Below are 27975 nucleotides of genomic sequence, written 5' to 3' on the forward strand. Positions count from 1 at the left end.
ATCTTTTAAAAAAAGAATAAGCTTATTTAGATGTTTTGACTTTGTGCTACTTAAGCCATTTCTATAATGACAGCTTTTTTTTTTATTTGTGAGGAAGAGAAATAGAGATAAAGAGACAGAGATATAGAGAGAGCTTCCATCCACTGGTTCACTCCAAATGCCCATAGTGATTGAGATTAATCTGGCTAAAATCAGGAGCCAGGAACTCAATCCAGGTCTCCACCCGTGTAGCAGGGACTCAACTCCTGGGTCCATCACTGCTTCCTCCCGGAATCTGCATGAGCAGGAAGCTGCTGCCAGGGCCAGAGCCGGTATTGGACCCAGGCACTCCTACGTGGGACACATATATCTTTTATTGTTATTATTATTTATATATACTTATTTACATATTTATTTATTTTAGCTTTTATTTAATAAATACAAATTTCATAGGTACAGCTTTAGGAATATAGCGGTTCTTCCGCCCATACCTGCTCTTCCACCCCCACTCCTGTCCCACCTCCTACTCCCTCTCCCACACAAACACTTAAGTATAAAGTATTGTTTGAAGACAAGTTTTACCATTCATTCTCATAGTACAACTCATTAAGGACAGAGGTCCTACATGGGGAGTAAGTGCACAGTAACTCCTGTTGTTGATTAAACAATTGACACTCTTATTTTTGATGTCAGTGATCACCCGAGGCTCTTGTCATGAGCTGCCAAGGCTATGGAAGCCTTTTGAGCCCACAAACTCTGTCATTATTTAGACAGAGCCATAAGCAAAGTGGAAGATCTCTCCTCCCTTCTTTGATGGTCCCTTTTTCCACTGGGATCTCACTCACAGAGATCCTTCATGTAGATCATTTATAGCCACAGTGTCTTGGTTTTCTATGCCTGAAATGCTTTCATGGGCTTTTCAGCCAGATCCTAATACCTTAAGGGCTAATTCTGAGGTCAGAGTGCTGTTTAGGGTGTTTGTCATTCTATTAGTCTGCCCTGTGGCCTGCTTCCCATGTTGGATCATTCTCTCCTTTTTAATTCTATCCATTGTTATCTTAGCCAATGTCTTATTCACTAGGCTAAGTGCCTAACCCCAGCATTATTATTTTCATGTTTGTACTAAGTCACAGGTGATTCACCTCTTTACGTTGCTGATGTTGTGTATAAAGTGTACATCAACTCCCAAGGCAGGCAGTTTGAGAACTCAGAGCAGCCTCTGCATGTGAGTGGTCAGCCCGCTGAGTTCTGATTGGTTGGATTTCTTTGTGATCTGATTAACCAAAACATTGGACAGTGATGCACACTTTCAAGAGGGCAGGACACAGTAATCATGTTTTCTGTGATGTCATGGTAAGAGAGCTGTATGTGGAAACACAGTACTCTGCTTTAACAAAATATCCAGTTCAACAGATTATGTGAGTGAAATATCCCCAAAGATTTGAAATCATTAATTATCAGCTCGTACTGGTCAGCCTGAGGTACCCCCTGCCCAACTTCATCTGGTCCTGCTGGGTCCATTGCTTCTGCTGCTTCTGGGGAAGGCACCGTTTATCACGTGTGGATACCATGCGGCCCTTCTGTGATGTGCACATCATCAGGATGCTGCTGCCTCCCTCTCGTATTGCCACCTGACCTCTGCCTGATTCCCATAGATCCCTTCCTTGGTCTCTTTATTAAGTTTTCCCTGAGAGCAACCTCCCTCTGACCCTTCCCTTGGGAACACCGCACAGAATTGGAAAACAACAGCCAGGAAGGGGAATCTTCGGCAGGCAACTCCTGCTTTCCATTCTGTCACGAACCTCCTTTGAAGTGAGAAGACGGAGAGCCTCCTCCCTGCCTTAATGGATGAGGCAAAAAGAACATAGAGGAGAAAAATACCAGTTGGCACCTCCACAGCTCACTCTACTATTTAGAGCTTCCGTGTGTATGCACTGAGCGATAGATCAGTCACCCTCCAGACAGTAAGATGAGATCCCTTGGAGGCTGGCTCTCAAACAGTGTCACTGTGAGTTGCTACCACCACCCCGCCAAAACTGTAGGTTGACAATAGAAGTGACATCCTGCCTCCCATTCCAATGTGAGTGCTGTGTTTTAAAGGGGGACTTTTTTCACATATTTTATTTCATACTAACTCCCATAAATCCCTTGTAGGAAAAGCTGTGTTATCCCCATATCACAGATGGGAAGACTGAGTTTCCGAGGAGTGAAACTATCCAGGTGGTGTATGGTAGAGCTTAGACGCTATATGAGTCAGCTTTTGATTACTACAATGAAACACCTGAGACAGCTAACTTGAGAAAGTGAAAATATCTGTTTAGCTCAGAGTTTTGGAAATTTGAGTCCAAGAATGGGTGGCTCCATGGATTTGGCTTCTGGTGAGGGTGGAATATGTGCAGAGGAAGGAACATATGGTGAGACAGGAAGCAGAGAAATAGGAAGGCCTGAACTTAGGCTTTTTTAGAAAAAGATTTATTTATTTATTTGAAAGTCAGAGTTACAAAGAGAAAGAAAGAGAGAGAAATCTTCCATCCACTGGCTCACTTTCAAAATGGCTACATCAGCTGGAGCTGTCCTAGTATGAAGCCAGAAGCCAGGAGCTTCTACTGGGTCTCCTTCTGGGGAACAGAGGCCAAGCACTTGGGCTATCTTCTGCTGCTTTCCCAGGTGCATTAGCAGGGAGCTGAATTGGAAGTGGAGCAGCCGGGACTTGAACCAGCACCCATGTGGGATGCAGCACTGCCCCACTATGCCACAGCAATGAATCCTCAGGCTTTTATAACAATCTCTTGCAAGAACCCGAGAGGTCACCTACGGGTGGCTTGTGGAGCACACGATGAGCTTCCAGGGAAGGCTCTGAAGCCACTCCTACCTCACTCTTTCCTACTGGGCCCTAGGACCTCCCTCTGGGCCCCACTTCCTACAGGTTCCACCACCTCCCCATAGCCCTACCCTTGGTCCAAGGCTTGTACACAAAAGGGGGATATTGAACATCCAATAGAAGTAGATGGGAACCATCTGGATTCTGTGCTCCTGGTGACTTCCTGAACACCTCCTCCTTTCTAGCTCCCCACATACTCAACCCTGCTGCCTACAGCAAGGCTCAGAGCCCAGGCAGCAAGGTGTGCATCTTTTCACAACATAGCCTGAACAACTCTCTCTCTAAGCCCCTCTGAGTCTTTGACTACACTGTCAACTTACCCGGAGCATCCTTCTCTCACCCAAACCCAGCTACTACTGACTGCCCTTCCAGATGGCTGTGAGCTATGTCTCCTAACACTTCTTCAATTTAACCATCCCTTTATAGGAACCTTTACCTCATCTCTCCCTAGATCTGGGTTTTTTTACACATATTTGATGCCCCCCCACTCCCAATGAATTGTAGTCCCTGGGGAGGCATGACCTTATCTGATTCATGGCAACACTCCAAACACAAGATACACACAACAGTTGTCTGTGAAGTTAGCAGATCAACAGAAAAATGGGTAAACGAATGAATGCATGAAGACAGAACGGATATATTGAATTAAAATGAAAATTAAAATCCATGGAGAATGGCAAGAATCCCAAGCAGTCTTTATGGAGAATGATGAGATAGAACCCACTACGAAGCATGGTGGAGAGAAGAGACACATGGAGACTAAGAAGATTCCAAAGGGCAAATACAATTCCAGGCCTAGAGAACAGCAGAAGGCTCTGCTCAGGCCCCAAAGCTCTGTGTTTCCACCCTGGACTCACTTTATGGAGAAGTGGTGCAGTCTTCCAAGGGCCTCGTTTGCTTGTCACAACAACAACATGAGGTATACGCTATTCCTTGTCTGATTTTACTGATCAGGAAACTGAGGCTTGGAAAAGTTAAATGGTTTTTGTCAGGTCGCTCATCTAATGAGTGGCATAGCCAGAACTTAAACCCACACCATCTGATTAGAATCATCCTTCCTATCACTCTCCCATAAGACTTTCCATTAGCACATTCCCCTGACCACAGCAGCAAGTGTCCATTCACTACGCACTTGCTATGGGATGCACCAAATCGTCTGTGAACAGCAAAACCTCTTGGCTGGACCATTTTGACCGCTGATTTACACCCAAGCATGCTAAGGGCTGTGTGACCAAGGGACACCAGTGAAGCATGACAATGCTGAGATTTGACCCTGACTTGGCTTATTCCAAAACCCATGGTCTTTACAACAGTATTCTATTCCCTAGCAGAAGCACTCATTTTCTTTCTCATTCTATTGAAGATTGTGGAGTCATGGAAACAACCATGTATTTGAAATCAGATCATTTGTGTTCTAGCCTTGGTTTTGCTAATTAAGTCTGTGCCTTGGACACATCATTTAACATTCTGGGCCTCGGTTTTCTCATTTATAAAATGGGGCCAATCATGCTACAGTAAAGCACTACTCTGAGGGCTAAATGAGCAGCCAGTGTTGATGAGAGCGCTGTGTGAAGTAGAAAGACTTTGGTAGATGTGATTCTATGTGTCCTGGGAGTGGATGAACGAATCTCACCGAGTCATTCATTAGAGCAGGAACGGAGCCCAGATGTCCCTAGGCAGACGTCCACGTGCCTTTTGCTAGGTGGCCAAGGATCATTATGTTGTGGAGGGAGACTCTGCCAGCCCCAAGAGCGTCTTCAGTTTCATCATGCACCGTCCTTCCCTTCACTGCCCCACTACCCCAGCCTTCTCAAGGCCCCTTGACATGTAGGGGAAAAGCCTTTTTCCATCTTCCCTTGGCTTAACTGTTGGGTGAAGTGGTCTTATGCTGTTCAAGAGCTCTGCCCAGGATGAGCAGCTCTGAGAGAAAGCAGCATGAGTGTGGCCAGGCGCGCTTGTCAAGAGCCTGGGATCCTAAACTAATGAAGGGCGTTTGGGAGCTGCTTGGGATTAAGCCATTATCTGTGTGATCTTCCCCTGACCCTTTATAGACCACAATTCATACATTCCAATTCTGTGCTTAACTAGGAAGGCTTCATGATTTCTTTGTCCTCGGGTATCATTGCTCTTCAATCTCCGGGCCCATTATGCAGCAATTTTGCTTTCTCCAATTTCATTTTCACTTTGAAAGTAAATGTCATTTGTCAGGCAAACCACATATTCTTTGGATCCCTATCTGCTAAATTATTCCTGAACTTGACTTTTTGGGGGCCCCATTCTGGCTGACCTAAATTCTTCCCTGTCTTCTGCCATGTCTCCTTTCTCTCTGAAGGCAGCCATTTGTGGCTTCATTGCCTGAAGAAGCTGTTTCTGGAAGCACTTATCTGTTACCCCAGTTGGAAAGTTATCACTCTTATCTAAATGAGCCAGTGTGATCTTTTATCTGAACTCCAGGCAGAGCTGATCCTTTGTATGAGAACTGCTCATCAGGTTTCACACCCATCTGCTGCATCATCTCGGATGATTCACTTTGGAGCTAGGATTCAAGTCCTCCACGACGGTTCTAAATGTGAAGATTGTCTTTGCAGCCACTTTTCAAAAGAATTTACCATTCTGCCAGGGATGGCACCTGAATCCCAATTAGACCACCTCGTGCTCCAAGCCCACCCCAAAAGAGATACACAGCAAAGACCCCTGAAGTCTTCTTGTCTCAGTGTTGCCAATCACAGGGAGATGCATGGGAGGGGATGAGGGTCAGGGTGGACCAGTCCCAAAGTAGCAAGAAATGATTTCATACAATTCATCTTCAGGCCCAGCAGCAAAGGGATTTTGCAGAGAAACCGAGACTATTAGCCTACGTCAAAGTGATCTCATGAGAGGCCAGCAGCTGTGCTCCACCCCATGCTGGACAGACTGTGGGTACAGTGTTGGGGAGGGCCAGAAGTACCCCAAATCCAGAGGAAGTGGCTCCATGTGAATGCTGCAGAGAATAAGGGATCCTGCGAAGAGGTCAAACTGTGGAAAGGATGGTTGAAAAAAACTGGAAGAGACTTTTGCATGGACAAACAGGGTGGAAATTCTGTCTCAGACTCCTGCTTTGCAGATTAGAAACCCAAGACTTAAGTGCACAGATGCAGGGAATAATGAACGCGAGTTTTTCTAAGGAATAAATGAGATCATTTTTGCTTTGCTGCTCCAGTGACTTCCCCACTGCTATTAGAACAAAGAGCCAATCCCAGCCATGACCTTCAAGACCCCATTTGGGGACCTCCTAGGAGACACCAGACTCCCTATGTTAGGCAGAGGCATGGCTAAGCTGCTGCCTTCCAAAGACCCCCCAAATTCTAAGGTACAAGCTTATTTCTCTACCTTGTTACAAAGAACGCTGCAAGCGACAGAGCCAGCCAGACTGCAGTAAGGACTGGTTAGCCAATACTGTCAGCTGATGCTCCAGGGTCACCCCCTGTGAATGAGAAAGAGACCCTTACGCGAGGGTGAATTCCAAGAGCAGACAAAACCGGAAGGGGTGGATGGCAAGCAGCTCAAGGGAGGGCACCTCACGTCTTGGAGGGAAGAAGTACAGTGCTCATGCACGGGGCAGAGCCTCCGCATTTAGGACTAGGGAGGTGTTAAGATTTTTGTAAACTGGAGTTTGTAGGATGAAGAAAAGGAAGCGAGTGACTGAAGGCAGGCAGGGAGGTTCGGTCATCCTGAAGGTGCGTGCGAGTGGATCTGGGTACACAGTGACACCTTCTTCACCCTTCACTTTTCAGATTTGGTCTAAACATCAGCTCCCAGGGGACATTCCCTGTCCACCTTACGAACAGGAGCTCACACACGGTATAACCTCGTCTCACCTCGGCACCTTGCTCACCCCTTTCACAGCACGTACCCCGATTTGCACTTGTCTACTCATCCTCTTTAATTATTTTGTCTGCCTTCCCCTTACTTCCCACCTCACTAGGCTATGATCTCTGAAAAGGTGTGGCAGCCATCTTGTATGCCCTGTTCATCCCTGTTTTTGTTTTATATGAGTCATTAACCAAGTGCCCCCAAAATAGGGTAGCTCAGAAAATAAGCATTTATCATCTCGCAGTTTCTGTGAGTCAGGACTGCAGAAGCTGTTTGCTGGAAGATTCTAAACTGGAGGCTTGCATAACATTGCAATCAACATGACAACCAAACTGCTGCTGTCCAAAGATTTGGATGGGGCTGAAGGGTATGGTCCAAAATGGCTCACCCACACGGTGTCTGCCATGCCAGTGAAGCAAGAGTTGTGATTCCTTTTCACACGGGTCTCTTCAGACTCACTTGGGCATCCTTACAACATGGAGGCTGGCTTCCCCCACAGACAGCAGAGAAAGCAATGCAGAAATCTCTATGGTTTCCGTGACCTGAGGGTTGAAGTCACACGCTGTGATTTTTGCAAGAGCCTATCGGTTACATAGCTGAGCCCTGTTCTTTGTGAGAGGAGATCGCACAAGGATGCAACGCTCAAGAAATAGGAATCATTGCAGACCATGCTGAAGGCCGGCATTCAGCAAGCAATAGTCTGGCATATGGGAAGCATTTAACCGTTGTTGGTTTAATGACAGCCCAAGTAAACCCAGCGTTATCAAGACTAATAGTGAGGTCAGTCTTGAAATCAGATCTTCTTTTGCTTAGTTAGCACTCTTTCCCTACACTACCAAGCCATCTCCGTGATTTCTCCTACCACTTGCTCCCTTTCCTAGTTCTCTAACACACAGCCCTCTCTGCCCTAGCCTGCTCCGACCTGTCACCGAAACCAATGCCCTCCCTTCTGACAAAGATGCATGGATAGACTATCTTAACTTTCGTCCCTGGAGAGGAGAGCAGGGCGCCTGCTGGGCTAAAGGGGTGTGAGGATGAGTCAGATGCCATGAACATCACTTGATGATCCAAGGCAGTGATTCTGAAATTTCTGCATGCGGAAGAATCTACAGGAGTTTGGTAACACGTTCAAGGTGGGCAGGTGGGATGTTCTAATTAAACAGCAGCCAACTATACTCTCCAGCTCCTCTGCCCACTGAGGACACCATTCTGGAGGGTCTCCATGGAGCCGAGTGGCTGAGGGGAGAATTCTCAGTCATAAATCTATAAGACGGAGGAGAGGAGCCCTACAAACTAATCAGGAAAATTGAGAATGACATGGGGGTGAAGTGGGAGAGGTGACAGTAAGAGGGCAAAAGATTCCTTTTGGGAACTGGAATATTGGTTTTTATAACTTTTTTTTTTTTTTGCAGGGGCTGTGTGCTGTGTGTGTGTATGTGTGTGTGCATGTGTGTGTGTGTGTGTGTACATTAGCTTCTGCTGGTATCCAACTGGGAATCTGATTCATTTCGCTTGCTCAGAGTCAGTTGCAATAAACCAGGTGGTTTTGCATTGCTCATGCAAATCACTTTCTCCTCACACATGGCTACAGTCCCAGCTGCCAAGATGTTGTCATGTTCTTGTCTCCAGAGCCTTAATAAGAAGGAAAAATACAGTCTGGAGCATATATGTGTTCAACACTCTCGCTGGTTATCACTGAGCCCGTGTGGCCAGGGACATGAACCCTGTCAACAGGCCAGCTTTTTCCAAGCCATGAGAAGAGGGGATGTGGCTAGGGCTGACAAGCCAGGGCTTTGGATCCTTAGGTCGCATGTTCTACTGATCTACTCAGACCTATTCAGAGGATGTCTTGTTACAGCCACAGAATCTTTGGTAGAGAGCTGAAATCCCAACTGCCTTTGGAATACTAACTAGATTTGGGCTCAAACTAGTAGTGCCATGGTGCTGTAATTGAGAGAATTAAATGAGACCATCAGAGTCAAGATTTCCAATTGTTCTTACTTCATAGTGCAGAAAATCTTTGTACAGCATACTGGGGTAAGCATAAAGATTACTTGTGACCAAAGAGAATCTCTAGGGCATGATGACCACTCAGCCTCTGCCCATCCACCTTATGGCTAAGGGATCAATGTCTCTGTGGTAAACTGATTGACTACTACCCACCCTTATAGTGGCCCAACCAGCAAGAGCACTGTACTTCGTCCTGTGAGCTTATCCACAGCCACGTGCCTTGCTTGGACCAATGAGCTGTCAGCAGAATTGACACGCCCCTTCCAGGCAGGAGCTGTATGAGCCGGGTATACTCTGCCTTGAGTGTTCCGACTACTACAGTGATTTGCAGTGCTCCACTTCATCCTGGATCCTGGAGTGAAGACAATGTGGACCAAAGCCACAGGCAACTTTCAATGGCTACATGAGATGGACAATGAATGGACTTCTGTTCCAAGAGATTAAGGGGGCTCGCTCAATCTGCCACTTGTGATGCAGTGAGTTAAGTGTTCCTTGTGACACTAGCATCTGTATCAGTGCTGGTATGAGTCCTGGCTGCTCGGCTTCCAATTCGGCTTCCTGATCGTGTGCCTGGGAAGGCAGTGGGAGACAGCCCAAGTGCTTGGGTTCCTGCCACCCATGTTGGAGACCTGGATGGAGTTCATGGCTCCTGGCTTCAGCCTGGCCCAGACCTGGGCTTGAGGATCATATATTACTGCAGGAAAACCTCGTCCATCCTGAGTGCCCTGGCACTCCTGATGGGATACTTTGACCACAAGGAAACTCTAGTTAACTGGAAAGTGATACCTAAATGGTCATCACTCACATACACAAGCGCCAGTGAAGTATAAATTATCTTATTTTTAGGTTTCTATCAGCTTATCCTGGTTGGGATTCATCTGTCTCTGAACAAGGAAAGAGAGGGCTAAAAATCTCAGTCATCAGGGCTGCCATTGTGGCGCAGCAGGTTAATGCCCTGGCCTGAAGCACCAGTATCCCATATGGGCACCAGTTCGAGACCTGGCTGCCCCACTTCCAATCTAGCTCTCTGCTGTGGCCTGGGAAAGCAGTAGAAGATGGCCCAAGTCCTTGGGCTCCTGCACTCACATGGGAGACCCAGAAGAAGCTCCTGGTTCCTGGCTTCGGCCTGGCCCAGTCCTGGTTGTTGAAGCCATTTGGGGAATGAACCAGAGGACAGAAGATCTCTCTCTCTTTCTCTCTTTCTCTCTCTCCCTCTCTCTTTTTCTCTGTAACTTTGCCTTTCAAATGAATAAAATAAACCTTTTACAAAAATACATGTAGGATTTTGGACTAGTACCTAGGACAGAGTTCACGCTCTGGATGTCTTTCCACCCTCGAGGCTTTTGTTCAAAAACCTTCTAATCTAACGAGTGCCGTTTTAGTCTTCTATGCAACAAATTTATCTCTGACCAATCTGAACTGAGAATTATATGGGAAAGAAAAGCCTGGGAATCATAGTTTCAGCCCTGCTAGGTTGAACCAAAATGCAGGTGTCCCAGCCAGGAAAGATCAATTACAATGGCTAAGCAGCCACCCTGAGGATTTTGAAGGGATCCAGGAAAGTCTCAGAAAGTTTTTGTTTAGTTGATAAGTAGAAGTGTCTTGATCAGATTTGCATTTTAAAAGATCTCTTCTGTGTCACTGCAGAGCACGGATTGGCAGGTGGGAGAGGGAAGCAGGAAGAACTGAGTGTTGCAGTGTTCTGTGGTTTCTAAGGTACTGCTTCAAGTCCTTGGGGAGCCAAGTGAGCTACGAATGCACAAGCAAACAAGCCCTCGGGTAATTTGACTTCTAATTATCTGTGATACGATACAAAAATAAATTATATGTATGCGCATCAGATGAAGACATTTCCTTTCTTTGTTTAGCAGGAGATACTCAGTTCATTCCATTCGTTTCTCCAAATGTGGTGTTGTTATTGATTTAATTCTGGATCTTTTCCTCTGGCAATGCAAGTGTGTCAAAGGATCAGAATCATTCACTTACGTCTTCTCCTTATGTGCACGTAAAACCAAAGCTGGAAAGGACTGGATCTACTTGTCTAGAACCGCGGCCCTCTGAGCAACAGCACCAGACTCCTGTGTGAATTTCAGTTCCAGAAAACACCCCGGAAGTAGGACAGAAGGAAACGCTCACTCTGCAGCACGCGGGTTGCACTGATGTCCACGGGCTCCCTTGTGATCGCTTGGTGTGTATGTCTGGTTCCGGCCAATGGACTATGAACAGAAGGAAGGCATCCACTCCAGGCTGCGGTAGCCTGCAGCCGGGCTGCCTCCCTCAGATCGTTCTCCCCTACCATGTGTTCCAGGCCACAGCACTACAAAAACCTCAAAATCAGTTCCTCACCTGAAAAAATGAGAATGCTCATTCCTATTCTGCATGGTTAATAGGAAGATGAAAGAAACCCCCACAGGAGAGAACCTGTAGCACTTTCCTAGCAGGTATTTAACAGTCAGGTGGTAGGAGTCTTCCTGTCCACAGAAGGGAGCCTGGGGGGCTGGCACTGTGGCGCAGTAGGTTAATCCTCCTCCTGCAGCAATGGCATCCCATATGGGCAGCAGTTCTTGTCCCGACTGCTCCTCTTCTGATCCAGCTCTCTGCTATGGCCTGGGAAAGCCACTAAGGATGGCCGAGGCACTTGGGCCCCTGCACCCATATGGGAGACCCGGAATAACTCCTGGCTCCTGGCTTCAAATTCAGCAGTTGCGGCCATCTGGGGAGTGAACCAGCAGATGGAAGACCTCTCTCTCTGTCTCTTCCTCTGTCTGTAACTCTACCTCTCAAATAAATTGATAAAATCCTTTACAAAAGAAGGAGAAGGAGGAGGAGGAGGAGGAGAGGGAGAAGGAGAATGGAGTCTGAGCCAAGGACTTGGAGATGACCATGACCATGGAGAGCTCATCTTTGGAAGTTGTCTTGTGGGACACATGCAGCCTTAACTTTGTTGAAGAACACTTAACCTGAGACCGACCCTCTTAACCAATTCAGAAGTGTGCAGTAGAGTGGTGTTAACAACAGGTGCAGTGTTGTAGAGCAGATCTCCAGACCTTCATCCTGCGTAACTGACACTTTACAGCCATTGGACAGCAATGCCCCATTCCCTCTTATCCCAAGTCCTTGGCAACCATTCTCCTCTGCTTCTGGATGTCTGTTAGAGACCATGTGGAAGTAGAACCATGCAATCTTCCCCCTGTGGCTGGCCTATTGCACTTAGCAGAAAGTCTTCAACATCTGTTGCAGCCCACGTCAGGTCCTTTGCTACAGCTGAGTAACACCAGTCTTTTGCTAGCAATGAGAGAGAAACCAGCATTTCTTTTTCTCTTATATACTTAATCATTTTAACTAAAAAAATCCTACATATTACGTTAGCTATCAGAAAATACACACAAATCGCAAAAGAGAAAGAAACTCATCCACATGTTTAATAGCAGAGATACACACTCTTTAAGACATCTGTCAAGGTGTGTATTTATAGATTTTAAAAGTATCGTGGTAGATATGGTTTTATAATAGAACCTACTTTTTTGTCCTTAGCACTATTTTGGCTTCATCATTCTGCAGCAGTAAATATCCACAAGTGCTTCGCACACAGCTGCATAATATTCCATTGTCTGGATATAGCCTAGATTATGGGTGATGTCTGACTTTAGCTATAGCAGTCAACACTGCGATCCTCGGCGGAGAAATAATCCTGACCCACCCCTATTAGATGCACCCATCTAATATAGTAATGGTTCCTAAGGCAAAAGACCATTACTGGGAATAATTGCAGCAGAGTCACGTGTTTACACTGCTCAGTCTTCATCTCATCAGAAACAAGGCATTAATCTACAGACTGAAATTTTATGAGCAGACGTCAAGCAGGTAAGATGTCATTGGTAAGGACATCATTACTTAGTCATCCAGAGAGGAGAAAATAAGTTAAAAATCAGGGAGCTGGGGTACAAAAACAGTTTGCAAAATTATAAGCAATCTTGCAAAGTGGGAAGTGGATAGGCTTGGAGTTGGACAAAACGAGGTTAGCTTGGCACTAGCTCTTATTTGCTGTGTATCTGTAAGTCATTTGCTTAATTTCTCAGAACCTTGGCTTCTCAGTATGTAAAATACTTATTAATATCTATGGTAGAGTTAAAGACTAAGGTTACAGCAGATAATGACAACTAATTTTGTGCCAAAAATTAATAGAGAGAAAATTCTTTTCTTCCCATGAAGAAAGACCCCAGGAGTGAAATTTCTGTTCTCGATGTGGGGAATGGTGAGAGTCAAGGTAGTTTCCAACTTAGGAAAGGTTATCTGTTAGTCCACTTCTATCTTTGATGTCTTAGTCCAACGGAGTTCTCCATGACTGGGGTGGCCAAAGAATTAGCATCCTTATTGAGATACTTCTGAGAATTAACTGGGGCACTATAAATAACAGGAGAACAGGTGCAAACTTGATTTCTTCCAGTCACCCTGGCCAGCCAAGTATTAACCAAATAATGACCAGTCTTTATGAAGCAAGTAGAAAAAGCAGATCATTTCAAACTACTCATCTCAGCTGTCTCAATTGTTCCCCATGTGACTGACAAAAATAATTCAATTAGACACAGATGAAAGTATGCATAAGGTTTATTTGGCCTGTTCCATAATTACTGGCATGAGGTTTTATAAGATTTGTGCTATATTTGTCCACCTATTTGACATTTGAACACACCATTATACACCAAGTTCTAATCAAAATCTACTGGAGCTACAAAGATGATTGATCCTTGGCCTCCACTTTCAGGAAACTCCTGGTTAAGCCAGGGACATAAATGCAGAAGCTTAACACAGGTACAGGACAGTAAACTGCAACATGGCCAAGTGTGCAAAGCACTATGGGACTCAGAGAAGCAGTGATCAACTCTTCCCTGGAAGGCTTGCCTGCAGTAGGAATGTTTGAGGCCTCTCAAATAACATCTTCTAGGGGGATGAATGTTGGAAGAAGCTTTGCTGTGCAGGTTTAAGGAAGTTTGAGAGCAAGGGTGTGTAAGGAACTTCTCCAGGTATGGTGCGGCTGGAACCCACTGGGGAGAGGGGTCAGGAATCAGCCTCCAAACTCTTGGTTCACTGCAACTCTCCCCAACAGGGGAAACTTACACTGAGCAGACTTCCAGCTCCTATGATGACTCTAAGAGAACTTCCAACAGTCCATAACTTCTCAAAAATTCCTAATATTTTTCAACAGCTTCTTCTCCTCCTTCTCTTCTTGCTCTTATTCCTTTTTTCTTTTCTTTTTAAATTTGAGAAGCAGAGAGGTGGGGGGTGTGTGTGGGAGAGAGAGAGAGAGAGAGAGAGAGAGAGAGAACATTCTATCATTCTATCCTCTGATTCATTCTCCTAATATCTGAAACAGCTGGGGGCATTTGGGCCAGGCCAAAGCCAGGAGCCAGGAACTCCATCTAGGTGATTGATTTTTAGAATTTTTTTTCCATACAGAATTCAAAATTGGTATATTCATATGTAACATCAATGCAAGAGTGACACCTTATACTGAGTTTACATACTCTTATAAGTGTTCTTCTGCCTTCATTTCTATAGGGTATAAAAAAGTCAATGTGATTCTGAATAGTTGTGACCTCTTTAGAAGATGACAAATGTTGCATCTGACTCACGGTGCTTTCCATTTTCTGTTTTTAAGGGCAAGTGAGAAAATGCACAGTGCAGCCATCTGGAGATGGGATGACTCAAAGGCAGCCCTGTCTCAGAGGACCCATTCACTCCCCACCAGAGCAGGTGCACCAGTCGAGAGCAGAGCAGGTGTGTCTACATCACTGGCTTTGAGGCTAGAGAGAAGAGATGCAAGTGTGTCCCAGAGTTTTGCAAATGTGCCTCCACAGGGCAGTTGCTGTGTCATAGTATATCAAGCCTCTGTCTGCGGCAGAGCTTTGAGTTCTAGCAGCTCCACTTCTGATCCAGCTCCCTGCCAATGTGCCTAGGAAAGCAGTGGAAAATGGCCCCAAGTCCTTGGGCCCCTGCACCCAATGGGAGACCTGAAAGAAGCTCCTGGCTCCTGGCTTCAGATTGCCCCAGCTCCGGCCATTGTAGCCACTTGGGGAATGAACCAGTAAATGAAAGACTTCTGTGTGTGTGTTTGTGTCTTTCCCTCTCTCTGTCTGTAACTCTGCTTCTCAAATAAATAAATCTTAAAAAAAAAAAGTGCCCTCCATTAGGCCTCTTGCTTATAAGACAAAAACTGAATCAAACTAGAGTCAGGAATGACAATTTTAAAAGGATGCATACATTATCTAGGCTAAATACAAAGAACAAGAAGAACACACACACACACATAAACACACACACACAAAGATATCTTGGCTAAAAAAATTCAGCTGTAGTTCTGATGAGCTATGCCTGAATACTCACAGGATCTCTTTGAAATACATCTCTAACTCTCAGCTCCACTTTCTATTAGTTAGCTTGGTTCTCCGGCAGCCTCTCTGTCACACTGACAAAGCATCTGTTCACTGCCCCTGCTTCGCATCTGTACAGCCTAGCAACCCTAGTGGGACAGGAGTTGCTGCAGAAAGAGCCAATGAAACCTTGCGATTAAATCTCATTGCACCAGCTTGGATCACGTGTCAAATCCCAACCGATCACTGGGTTCAGGGGTTCAGGGAATGTGGTATCCTCTGAATGTCCCCTCCAAAGTTCTTGTTGACATTTCACTGCCAACTGCGTGTTAGAGGGTGGGACCCTTGAGGAGGGATTAGGTCATGAGAGCTCTGGACTCACAAGTGGGCTCGTGTTTGTGGGGAGGGAGTGGGTTAGTTATCGTAAGACAGCATTTGTGATAAAAGCAAGTTCAACACTATTTTCTTTTCTATCATGGGCTTTCTTTAAATATCAGTCAGCTTCTCACTACTACAACAAAACACTCAAGGTAGCTAAATTGATAAGCCATGGCTCATTTGGTTAATCTTCCACCTGCGCACCGGCATCCCATATGGGAGCCCCAGGTTCTAGTCCTGGCTGCTCCTCTTCCAGTCCAGCTCTCTGCTGTGGCCCAGGAAGGCAGTGGAGGATGGCCCAAGTGCTTGGGCCCTGCACCCCATGGGAGACCAGGAGGAAGCACCTGGTTCCTGGCTTCAGATCGGCACAGCACCAGCCATTGCGGCCATTTGGGGGGTGAACCAACAGAAGGAAGACCTTTCTCTCTGTCTCTCTCTGTCTCACTGTCTATAACTCTGCCTGTCAAATAAATAAAAAGAAGAAGAAGATTTATTGAACTCACCGTTTTGGAGGCTTAGGTCCAAGATCAGGTACCCCCATTGGTTTGGCTTCAGGTGAGGCCAGCAGATGGTAACAGCAGAGTATGAGGGAGCGAGTGGTGAGTGAGAGGGAGCTTGGGCCCACCTCAGGCTTTTACAACAACTCCCTAGGAAGAACCCCTTTAGAGAGCAGGACCTCCCACTAGGCCCCTCCTCCTAATCATTTCACTCCCTCCCACGGGTGCCATCCTGGAGACCAATCTTAACATTTGGGTCTTTGAGGGACAACCAAACCATGGCCACTGATCCTGGGCCTTGCCCTTCTGCCATCTCATGCCACGGCACAAAGGCCCAGGCTTTTGGGCTCTGCAGCCTTCAGAGCCATCAGTCCAGTGAGGGTCTACTAATCATAAATTATCCAGTCTGTGTTGTTCCATGACAGCAGCAGAAAATGGGACCATGACAATGAAATAAGCTGATGGGCCCAGTGTGGCCTCGCTGTGGGCCTTGGCTGGAAGGGACAGGAGCAGGAGGCAGGCAGCCCACTGGGGTCTGGTGGGCTGAGCCAGCAGCAATTCATCAGCGCGACCCCAGTGACCAGCTCACTCTGCCCCAAATCTGCGTTCCCCATTTACTCCTAGATACACCTCTGAGAATTCCCACACTCTTAGGATGAGTGTGGATGTATGACTGCTCTAGCAAACAATGCATACGAAAAAGACATGTGTATTGCTCTAGGCCCAGCAGAACCTCTCAGGCGTGTTTGGCAACATAGAATATGGCAGAAGCACACATGGAAGGAGCCTGGGTCCCTAACTCTTTGCTATTTGGAAGAAAGCTAACCAGAAAGTATCCATTGTGGATAGTCTCTCACGGTTGAAACATTATACATTTTGAAGCATTTGCTTGTTACAACAGCTAACATTATCTTTACTAAGAGAGATAAATATATATAAAAAAAAAAAAAAAGGATTTGTCAACTAAGCAGGTAAAAAAACAACTCTTGTCCTCTACAAAGCACCCGTGTCTTTGGTGCTAAAACTCTCAGACATCTTGATGGGTATAACCAGACAATTGCCATGGCCCGACAGGTACAGCCAGAGGGTTACCATTGCCTGGCAGGTATAACCAGCCAGTTACCGTGGCCTGATGGAACCAAAGTACGGACGCAAGGCCTGACAATGCTACCAATAGCTGCCCACGTCTGGGCATACCACTTCTCTACAACCTTCATTTTTTCAGCTGCGAAATGGCAGCTGTGCTATCCACCTGATGGCTCGACCATGAGGATCAAACATAAGCACGCAGTCTGAGTGTGATGTGGACTACAAGGCACTGGGCTGACCTGCAAACAAACTGGCAAGCAGAGGCCATCAGAAGCCATGGAAAGTCCCGCTGGTTAGAGTCAGGCATGAATGCGTCTATCTGGTCTCACACAGGACAACATTTTGCGTCATTCATAGAAGCATAGAAATTAGCACCAGGCTAGAAAGAACAAACGGAGGCAGACACATAGCTTACCCCGGGCAGAGACGGCACAAGCTTGTCAGTCTGCCATGCCACCCGCGTGAAGCTTTGCCTCTCGTTTCCTTCCCATTCGCGCTCAAGTTCTATCCACCGCGCAGGAGTTTGCTGCATGCAGATAGCCATTCCGAAGCTTGTTCCCCCTCTCTCAGGGACTCGGAAATCCCAGTCCTCCCACCTGCCAGAGCCTTCCAACCATGACATTTCTCTGGGCCTAGAAACCTGTGTTCAATTCTGAAATCAAGATGCATGAAGTTTTGTTAGCATGGCTTTGTTAGCTCAACCTATCCTTTCTGGTCCTGTTATCCTCAGCTCAGGCACACAGGACTCCTCTCCATTGACTGGAGATCTCCACCTGGGAGGCTGGAGGAGCAGGTGGAAAATGGAGATGAGGGGATGCAGGAGATCTAAGCTGGAGACGATGACTGGGGACAGCTTTAGGGTAGGAAGTGGGGGCAGATGTTGTCACTCAACAGGCTAAACTGTTGCTTGGGACACCTACAATCCCTATAGGAATACCTAGGCTCAAGGCCCATCCCACTTCCAATCCAGATTCCTGCAAATGCCCATCCCTGTGCTGTATCAGATGATGGTCCGAGTACTTTAGTCCCTGCAACCCCTGCCAAAGACCCAAAAGGAGTTCCTGGCTCCTGGTTTCAGCCTGGCCAAGCTAGGGCTGTTGCAGGCATTTGGGAAGTGAACTAATGGATGGAAGATATTTTCTCTCTCTCTCTCTCTCTCTCTCTCTTTCTCTCTCTCTCTCTGTCACACCACCTTTCAAATAAATAAAACTTCTTAAAAAGTCTGAAGTACAAACCCGGAGCTGGTGAGATCAGGAGGTAGAGCTGGTGGAGAAGAAAAGGCCGAGGGGCCGAGGGGCCAAGGGAAGGGTGGGCAGTGGGGGCAGGGACCCGTCAGAAGACCCGGGGTGCACCTGTGAGCCACAGGGAGAAACTCCAAGGCAGAAAAGAATGGGGAGACAGCGATGTGGGGAAAGAAGCAGAAGAGGGAAGCGACACAGAGAAAAGAGGAGGTGACAAGAAAGAGGGAGGAGGTGCCGCTTGCAAAGGCTGCCGGGAGGTCGGGTAGGCACAAGAAAGGTCCCTGGATCTGTCCTGGAGAGGCAGAAACTGCCTCCTCATTGGAGCCACTGGGTGGGAAGCCGTCTGCCCCGCATTTGGGAAGAAAGAAGGTTTGAGGGAAAGGAAAGGAGGCCGTGGGAGGAGCCGACCCTTCCAGGAAGGATGGCTTGTGGTAACCTGAGTCAGCTCCCTAAAAGCAGCACATTGGGAGTGGCTCTCGGCCTCGCCCTGTGGGGAGTGCAGCAGCCACCACCTGTTCTGGGTGGCCCCACAGGCTGCCGCACGCAGCGAGCTGTTTCCCACCACCGATTGAAAGGAGCTGAGCAGCCAGGACTACAGGGAGCCCTTTGACCTCAAAGCACCTTCCCTGTGTCGCTGCTTCCTCCCTTGCTCCCGCGGCTCCCAGACTCCTTCCTCCAAGAACTCCCGGTGACCAGTCCTCATCCTGCTGTCACAGAAGCCCTCGCGGTGATGACCACCAGCAGGACACATCCCAAGAACAAGATTGCAGAGAATCAGGGCTGCGCATTGCGATGCAGCGGGTTAAGCTGCCACTTGGGACGTCTGTGTTCCATTATCAAGGTGGCGTTGTGAGTCCTGGCTACCTTGCTTCCTACCCAGCATTCCTGCTAATATATCCTGGAAGGCAGCGGACGACAGCTCAAGTCCTGAAGTCCCTGCCACCCATGTGGGAGACCAGGACGGAGATCCAGGTTTCAGGCTTCAGACCCAAACCTGGCTATTGCAGACGTTTGAGGGGTGAGACAGTAGTTGGAAAATATTCTCTCTCTTTCTCCCTCTCTCTCTCTCCCCTTTTCCCTCTCCCCCTCCCTCTCCTTCTCTTTTTCCCTCCCTCCCTTTCTCTGCCTTTTAAGTAGATGAAAATACATATAAACATTTTGAAGTAAAAGAGAAAGGTAATCTCCCAACATCAATTTAAAAAATGAGTTCAGATAATCAAATCATGGTTCCTGTGAGAGGCAGCTTTGAGATCTTGAGCAAGTTACAGCTCTGTCTCAGTTTGAGTTTCTTTCTTTTTTTAAAAAAAATTTATTTTATCTATTTGAAAGACAGAGTTACAGAGAGAGGTAGAGACAGAGAGAGGGAGGTCTTCCATTCACTGCTTCACTCCCCAGATGGCCACAACGGCCGGAGCTGCGCCGATCCAAAGCCAGGAGCCAGGAGATTCTTCAGGGTCTCCCACATGAGTGCCAGGTCCCAAGGACTTGGGCCATCTTCTACTGCTTTCCCAGGCCATAACAGAGAGCTGGATTGGAAGTGGAGTGGCCGGAACTAGAACCAGTACCCATATAGGATGCCGACACTGCAGGCCGGGGCTTTAACCCACTGCGCCACAGCACTGGCTTCCTGAGCTTCCGTTTCTTCAGCTGGCCAATGGGGACAGCAGTTCTTAACACAGAGGGCAGAGGTGAGGATCAAATCAGAAAATGCAGTTAAACCTCACAGGAAATCGTAATCTGTAGCCGAGGCTTCATCACTAAGAGTGCTGTAATGGTGGTGACACGCATCTGCCTGGAGTTTTTCAGGGATGTCATCCTCAACTCCTCTCACAGCCCACATCCAAAGCAACAGAAACCCTGCTGGCTCCACCTTCCATATACAGCAAGAATCCAACCAATTCTCCCACCTCCTTCACTGTCACTATAACCCAGACTAGGTTCATCACTCTCTTGGAAGACTGTAAGCACTGTCCATTTAGGTTCAGGGTTTAACATCCTACGCCCCTACTCCAGTGTCTCTTCTCTCAAACCAGCCAGAATGGCCATTTTTAAAATGTAGCTCTTACATCATCTGTCCCTCAAAATCCTCCAATGGCTTCTCATTGTCAATCCAAAAATATTCATAGTTCCTGTCAGGCCCAGCATAGCCCTCCACGACCTGCCTCCCCCTGTCCAGTGCAATCAGAAGGAAGATTTCTGTGTCATGCAGGCTGACGTGTGAAACTGGATGGCCCTTTTACTGGGTCTCCTTGTGACACCCCAAATATGGAAACCTCTGGTTATGCTTGTTCCCACACCAAGGCTCCTGCTCTGATAATAGCTCACCCCCTTACTGTATTCAAGTCTTTGCTCAACTATCCTATTTTAGCTCACTCTTCTTCCCCTGCTCCTAGGCCCACCCCGCCTCCCCTCACCCCTATATCCTGTTACACCTCTTGGCAGAAGGCTGATGGATGGCATCTTCATGTGGGTTTGTCCCATGTCCATCTCCCCCAGTGCAGTGCAAGCTGTTGTAGGATAGGATTATCTCTCTAGCTTGTTATTCTTGGCATCCAGAAGAGGGCCTACCCGGGGACAGAACCTCCATTAACATCTGTGGAATGACAAACGAATGAATTAAAATTCTTTGCACAGGGGTTGAGCTCAGCAGTGGTCAGAATTCACTAACTGAACACAGCCACTCTGCTTGCCCCAAGTCTCCGGCCCTGGCAATTTCAACTTCTTGAGAAGGAAGAGGAAGAACAATTTGCTTAATTTGATTCACAGAACTGCTTGTCACCAGGTCAGGTTAACCTTCTGAGTGGCAGCAGAAGGTGCAATCTTCTCCTCATCTTTTAAAATGTTGCTCTAGTAGGATGTGGGTCAAGTCTCTCTCTAAAACATCCCATCATAGTTCCGTTATCACACAGGGAAGGTGAGAAAAATCTCTTCCCTTTTCCCTCCACTCCTGCCATCCCCACCAGACCCTACTGTCTGTGGTTTTTTGCAGTACCTGTCTATGTACTGACTGACACACACGTGCTATAGGGGCCCTGTGCGTGCCTCCATGAGGCCTGTCCTTAGAGTAGAGAATGCTTTTGTTATAATGTCCCGTGTGAGTTAGGCTACAAAGGGGAGGAGGCCCCTGTCATCGTGGGCTCTGCCATCTGTGCCCTGGAGCAATGGGACACCGAGCTCGGCGTGAAGTCGGTGCAGAAGCTGCTGGACGCCGTGGACACCTACATCCCGGTGCCCACCCGCGACCTGGAGAAGCCTTTCCTGCTGCCCGTCGAGTCTGTCTACTCGATCCCGGGCCGGGGCACAGTGGTGACAGGGACGCTAGAGCGCGGCATCTTGAAGAAGGGAGACCAGTGCGAGTTCCTCGGCCACAGCAAGAACATCCGCACGGTGGTGACAGGCATTGAGATGTCCCACAAGAGCCTGGAGAGGGCCGAGGCCGGGGACAACCTGGGGGCCCTGGTCCGAGGCTTGAAGCGGGAGGACCTGAGGCGCGGCTTGGTCATGGCCAAGCCGGGCTCCATCCAGCCCCACCAGAAGGTGGAGGCGCAGGTTTACATCCTCAGCAAGGAGGAGGGCAGCCACCACAAACCCTTCGTGTCCCACTTCATGCCCGTCATGTTCTCCCTGACCTGGGACATGGCCTGCCGGGTGCTCCTGCCCCCAGGGAAGGAGCTGGCCATGCCCGGGGAGGACCTGAAGCTCAGCCTAATCCTGCGACAGCCAATGATCTTAGAGAAAGGCCAGCGTTTCACCCTGCGGGATGGCAACTGCACCATCGGCACAGGCCTCCTCACAGACACGCCCGCCATGACCGAGGAGGACAAGAGCATCAAGTGGAGCTGAGCCGGGCTCCGCTCAGGACTTCTGGGGTTGAGGGCCACCCTGGCCAGTGTTCCCTCCCCGGCAGAGCGCAGCCACATGGACACTGCCTGCGCTCAGAGGGCTGGCCTGCCATGGCGGGTGAGGTGGGCCAATAAACTAATGTGAATAGTAAGCCAAAAAAAAAATTTATTAAGTAAAATAACAGAGGAGACTTAAATAAAGGACTCTGGACTTCCCATGGGTCTCATGTTCAACCTCAGAACCACTTTGCAGAAATGGAGACTATTGTAGCTCAATGGTATTTGAAGGTATTTGCTGGGCAATGTCAGAAGTCCCCCGGCTGGTATGTGGCAGAGCCGACACTCGAACCCAGGACTGTGTACAAACCCCCCTGTCTTTCCAATACATGTGGAGTTTCCTTTTCACTCTCCTGTCTCCATTCAATAGAAAGAAAAGCATTGTGTCCATGAAACTTGTTCATCTACAGTCACTCATCTGAGCCGTCCCTTGTCTCACCTAAAGACCACCCTCCTGGAATCAGCATTTAATAGTTAGGATGACCACAACCCACATCAGAATGCCTGGGTCAGCCCCTGGTTCCTGACTCCAGCTTCCTGCCAGCGCAAACCATGGGAGGCAGCAGGGATGGCTCAAGGAATCAGGTTTCTACCACCAACCTGGTGGAGCTGGATTATACTCCCAACTCCTGACTCCAGCCCTAGACCAGCCAGGGCCTTTACAGACACTGGTGAAATTCTCTCTGTGTGTGTGTGTGTCTGTCTGTCTTTCTGTCTCTTTGCCTCTCAAATAATAAAATTTTTCATTGACATTTTAAATCTTGCTTTATTGGTCATCATTAAACCAAGAGGACTCCCTGAAGGGCGTGTCCTTCAACAAAAATTCCTCCTTATCCTTGGACAGGAGGACGGAGAGCTCTCTCTGAGGCTACTCCTGGACAGGCACCAGTCTCTTAGTTTCCTAGCTATGGAAACCCACTCACAGTTTTGGCTGTGATCAGATCAGCGTTCTGCCTGGTCCCAGTGCGTGCAGTGCAGGGAAATGGGGCCCCCAGAACCTGCCCTTGGGTGAAGGTAAGCAAACACTTTCTCAGGAACAAAGGAGGCTCCAAGATGTCTTGATAGCTCTGCTCTCAACCGGCTAAAAGGAAAACACAAAGGGTGAGGGGGCCAAACACGCATCCATGGAGACAGTCACGGCTGGGTGGGGGGGGGGGGGGCGGCAACAAAAGCAGTTGTCAGGGAAAACCTGGGAGGTGGCCGATCCTGCAGGAGCCCAGCTCACGGGGTCCAGAGGCCCCAGCATGGCAGGGCTGGCGAGGCCTGAACCATCTGCTGGTTCTAACCCGCCATCCAAAGCTGGACCTTCTTCTGTGGCTTCCTGATTGAGAGCCACGGCTCTCACATGCCTTCCTAACGAGGTGCACATCACCACACTGCACCTCAACACACCAAATACCCTTTACTTCCAACCCCTGGTCCTAGCTCTACCCCCTTGGGACCCCACAAAGCAAGTCCGGGCCTGCGACCCCAGGAGAGCCCCTCCAGCCCCTCCAGCCCTGAGCCATGCCCCAATTCCCTAGTGTCAGTGACACCTTCAGAGCAGGTCTGAAGGGGCTGCAGGATAGAAGTTTGCTTAACAAACAGGTCTAGCCTTTCTGGTTAGGAGAGCTGTCTGGACAAAGAAAACCAATCCTGCTTGTCTTTTGAATCTGCTGCCAGATGGGGAGGGAACAATGGCCCCAGGAGGAGGGGGAGGACCTGCCTCTTCCCGTCTTAATGAAGGTGTGAACTTTGAAGCTTTATTATGAACACTTGAAAGCCTACCCCTGGCTAAGCTCCTTTCAGCTGCTCACAGTCACCCTGGATAATGAGGCCGCAGCTGTGTGGGAAGCTCTGGGGCAGGGGAAGGGGAGGACCTGGGTTATCTGGAGGCAGGAGCCTCACAGGCTGTGGCAAAAAAAAAAAAAAAAAAAAAAAAGCCACCCTTGGCTGCAGGCACTGCCCCGTGACCAGGCCCCAGAGGCTTTTGGGGACAAGGAACTCTCTGTGCAAGCCAGAGGAGAGCAGTAACCCCATTCAGGATAGGAGAAAGGCCCCAGAGTCGACTTTTTTTTTTTTTTTAACTTCGTAGGTTATAAAAATAATGACTCATACCTGGAGAGCACCTGACATCATCACGTCATTTTGCTGCACACAAAAGTCTCTGTGAGACAGAAGGGACAGCGGCTCAGGGAAGACAGTGACCCTGCATGAGGCCACTTGGCTGCTAAGTGGCAGGTCAACCTGTTCCAATCCACATCTTTTGCCACCCCATAGATGCTTCTTCCTTTCATGTCAGGTCTGAAATGTTAAAACATGACTAGGATGCAAATAGCAAAATACCAATTTGATATTGACTGAGCCCTTTCTATGTCTGCAACACCAGTCTTTGCCATTAACTGGCATTGTCTCACTTAATCCTCATAGCAACCAAATGAACTGGGTATTGCTATCATAGATGATGGGAATCATCATCTATAATATGAACAGAGAAAAGAGACTTAGCCCAGGTTGCACAGAGAGCAGGTGGTCAGGTCACAATATGAGCTCTACCCCTTTTTAGAAGCGCATTTCACTTGCCGCCGTTGTAACAAATTCCTACTTATTATAGAAATTGGAGAATCCAAAGAGACAGAAAAAAGAGTAGAAGTCTCATCACCCGAATATGGGTGCTGTATTCACATCTTGTCTCTACGTGCTTATGTGTTACATGTATTCACACAAGGTGCACAGACTGAGTACCTACTAGATGCCAAGATCCATTCTGGACACTGGGGACTCAGAGGTACCCAAGACCACACAGCCTCTGTTCTCAGGGGACTGACACTCTGGGGACACTTTCCTGTGTGTCTTGGTGGCTCTGATGGGTGATCGCCAGCTCGCAGGCTTGTCCTCAAGACTGGCCTTGTTTAGAAGGCCAGGGGGCGCCATCAGCCATGGTTAACTGAACGCACACAGGACTCTCATTCAGCACCCAAGTGCCCAGTGTCTAAGTCTGTGCTGGCAGTCAGGAAAGCGGCGGACAACTAAAGGGCTGGATATTCCAGTTTCTTCAAAGAAAGTTACTCCCGGTGCTCTGAAGGACGTCAGATGTGTCATCTCTCTAGCTGTAAGACAGCCATATGATGGCAAAACATAGTGGGTCCCAAGCACAGAATGAGCTCACCAGCTAGAAATGGAGCTGGGCCAGTTTCCTAGCTGGGGCTGGAGAATGGCCTCCTGGGTATTAAATCCCCATTGTCTGAACACGGAAAATGAGGTTCAGAGGGTAAACAGTCATTTACCCATAGTGCCCTAGTGCTGGGGGTCAGAGTCAGTATGTGTGGGGTCAGCTCTGCACGGCAGCAGGGGTAGGAACTTGCAGTGTCTCAGGAGGCACGGGTTGCACAGCTGTCGTCCCAGAATGGAGTGCTCTGGTCGGCGAGGCCAGGCTCAGTTGCCGGGAATTCAACTGGCTGCTAAGACTCCGGAGCTGTGCGTCTCAAGGCTTCAGGTGTCGGGACCCCTTAGCACTTGGAAACATTACTGAGAATGCCATGTTTTGTTTATGGGGGTTATATCTGTCCATACTTACTAATTAGGACTTAAACTGAAAATTTTAAAAATGTTTGGTCGTGAATGTATTTAAAAGCAATAATAAACCCATTAACATGGATAATGTACTTTTACTTAAAAAAAAAAAAGCTAAATTTTCCCAAACAAAATAATTCAGTGACAAGAAAGGCCTTGTTGTACCTGTGTGCAAATCACATGCAACTGTGGTTATTCGTCATTACGACTATACCTAGCTTCTTTGGAAAAAAAAAAAGGTTTATTTATTTATTTATTTGAAAGGCAGATATACAGACAGAGAATGAGAGAGAGGGGAGAGAGACCTTCCATCGACCAGTTCATTCTCCAAATGGCCACAACCACCAGGGCCAGGCTGAAAACAGGAGGCTGGAACTCCACCCAGTCCTCCCATGTGGATGGCAGGGGTCCAAGTACTTGGGCCACCCTCTGCTGCTTTCCTAGGCACATTAGCAAGGAGCTGGATGGGAAACAGAGCAGCACTCATATGGGATGCCAGCATTGCAGGTGGTGACCTAACTCACTGAGCCACAAAGTCAGCCCCTGTGAGGGAGCTTCTTACAGATGGTTGCAATATGGGATATGCATGTATATCAACTTCTCATACCTAGTAATATTAAACTCATATTATTGGTATATTATGTTTTGAATGGCTCTTTCACACATGTATTGTTTTGTAATATCTTGCACTGGTCATTTGGAACATACTGATGTACTGAGTTACACATAGCAACATATTTCACTATAATAGCCCCCTGGTAAATGTCACTGTGAGAGTTAATGAGAATGGGGAAAGGCAAATTATATCTGAGTATTGTTGCAAAAATAATTTTGAGTTTGGGGACACCTTAGAGGGAGCTTCAGGGGCCCACTTCTGAGACTCACAGACCATCCTTGAGAACTGGTGCTCTGGAGTGAGGGACAGGTGATGACAATCATGAATCCAGGCGTGGGTGACTGAATCCCAGCCCTTTGAAGGTAGGGGATGCACATAAAGCTGTAATTAAGATGGAGGGCCAGTCTGAGGGCTGAGAAAACATAGATAATGAGTGTTTGGTCACGTGCTCACAGGCCCCAGCAGGGAGGGCCCAGTCACTAGATGCTGGGTCAGGGAGTGCAGTTTAAGTCTCCCTGAAGATTCTAATCTACCTCCTTCCTCAGCTAGGCAGGGTTCAGAGGTGAAAAAAGGAATGCCAACTGAACAGACCAGGGCCAGTTGAGTCCAAGAATAAAGAGTTTGAGGTTGATGAGGGTACACATAGGTACTTATTCTAATTTTGCCCATCTCTTTGGAGTTGAACTTACACCTGGAAAGATTCCAGAAAAAAAATAAGATCAAAAAGACAAAGAACAACAAGAGGGGGAGAGAGGGGAAACACAGGAGCAATCACCAGCCAATTTGCCCTCTCTTCTTTTCAGAACTCTGTGCCATAACCTGGTCCTTCCCAGGAAGTGCCTTGCTTCTTTGTTCCCTTGCCCATGTCCTAGGTCAAGTTCTCATCATCTTTCTTCTCTGCTCTCAAGGTTGGCCCCTCCAGTCTATGTTTCAATCTTGCAACTGTAGCTTTCTTTTCACAATGCAGATTTGCTCATGTCTTATCCCTACCTAAAACTTAAAGTACTCTCTCCCATTATTCATAGAGTTAAGTCCAAATTCCTGAGAGTGCATTAGAAGTCTGGCACCACCTGGCACCTGCTAACATTCCCACTCATCTCCTGCTGTTCCACCACTGCCCCAACCCCTCTATTCCTGTCTCCTGTTTTGTTGGTGGTGGTTGGGTTTTTTTTTTTTTCTGCCTTCACATACTTTCTTCCCAAGGCACAGAGACCCTTATTTTTTTTCTCCCTTTCCTTCAACATCCAATTCACTTACTTCTTCCTCTCAAGTGGAGTTTGGCATTTTCTCTACCTTTGCACATAGTTATCTGTGTGGTTTTCAAGCTGTAGTAACCATCAGTGCTGCTGTTTAGATACTGCTGTCCTCCCCAAAGCCTTTTCTGGATTCATAGTAGGATTGCACTCCCTGGTTTCCATGTGCTTAACTGGAGCCTTATAACTAATTCCAGCTCTGGGCAATGAGTTCTATAAGTAAAAGGTGGCACTTCTGGGCCAGCACATTTAATTACCAGTGAATGACCATTTAGAGCTCTCTTTCCCTCTGGCCCTGTAATGAGCAATATCTAAGATGGGCCTGTTCCATCAACCTGGGTCCCTTAGTAATCCAAT

General features: G+C 47.6%; 1 protein-coding gene and 1 long non-coding RNA gene across 2 annotated transcripts in view; one reads left to right on the forward strand and one right to left on the reverse strand.

The window, feature by feature from the left end:
• Positions 1-22305, forward strand: part of LOC103347974 (elongation factor Tu, mitochondrial-like) — a 32742-nt gene extending 10437 nt beyond the window's left edge. Inside the window, exon 4 of the mRNA XM_070067153.1 lies at positions 21362-22305. Coding sequence (XP_069923254.1) covers positions 21362-22141 — 780 coding nt within the window. The 3' untranslated portion in view covers positions 22142-22305. The remainder of the gene's footprint in view (positions 1-21361) is intronic.
• Positions 1-27975, reverse strand: part of LOC103348288 (uncharacterized) — a 220453-nt gene that overhangs the window by 53673 nt on the left and 138805 nt on the right. The gene's annotated exons all lie outside the window — the stretch shown is intronic.

The sequence above is a fragment of the Oryctolagus cuniculus genome, chromosome 1, assembly GCF_964237555.1.
Source record: "Oryctolagus cuniculus chromosome 1, mOryCun1.1, whole genome shotgun sequence".
Taxonomy (NCBI): Eukaryota; Metazoa; Chordata; class Mammalia; order Lagomorpha; family Leporidae; genus Oryctolagus; species Oryctolagus cuniculus.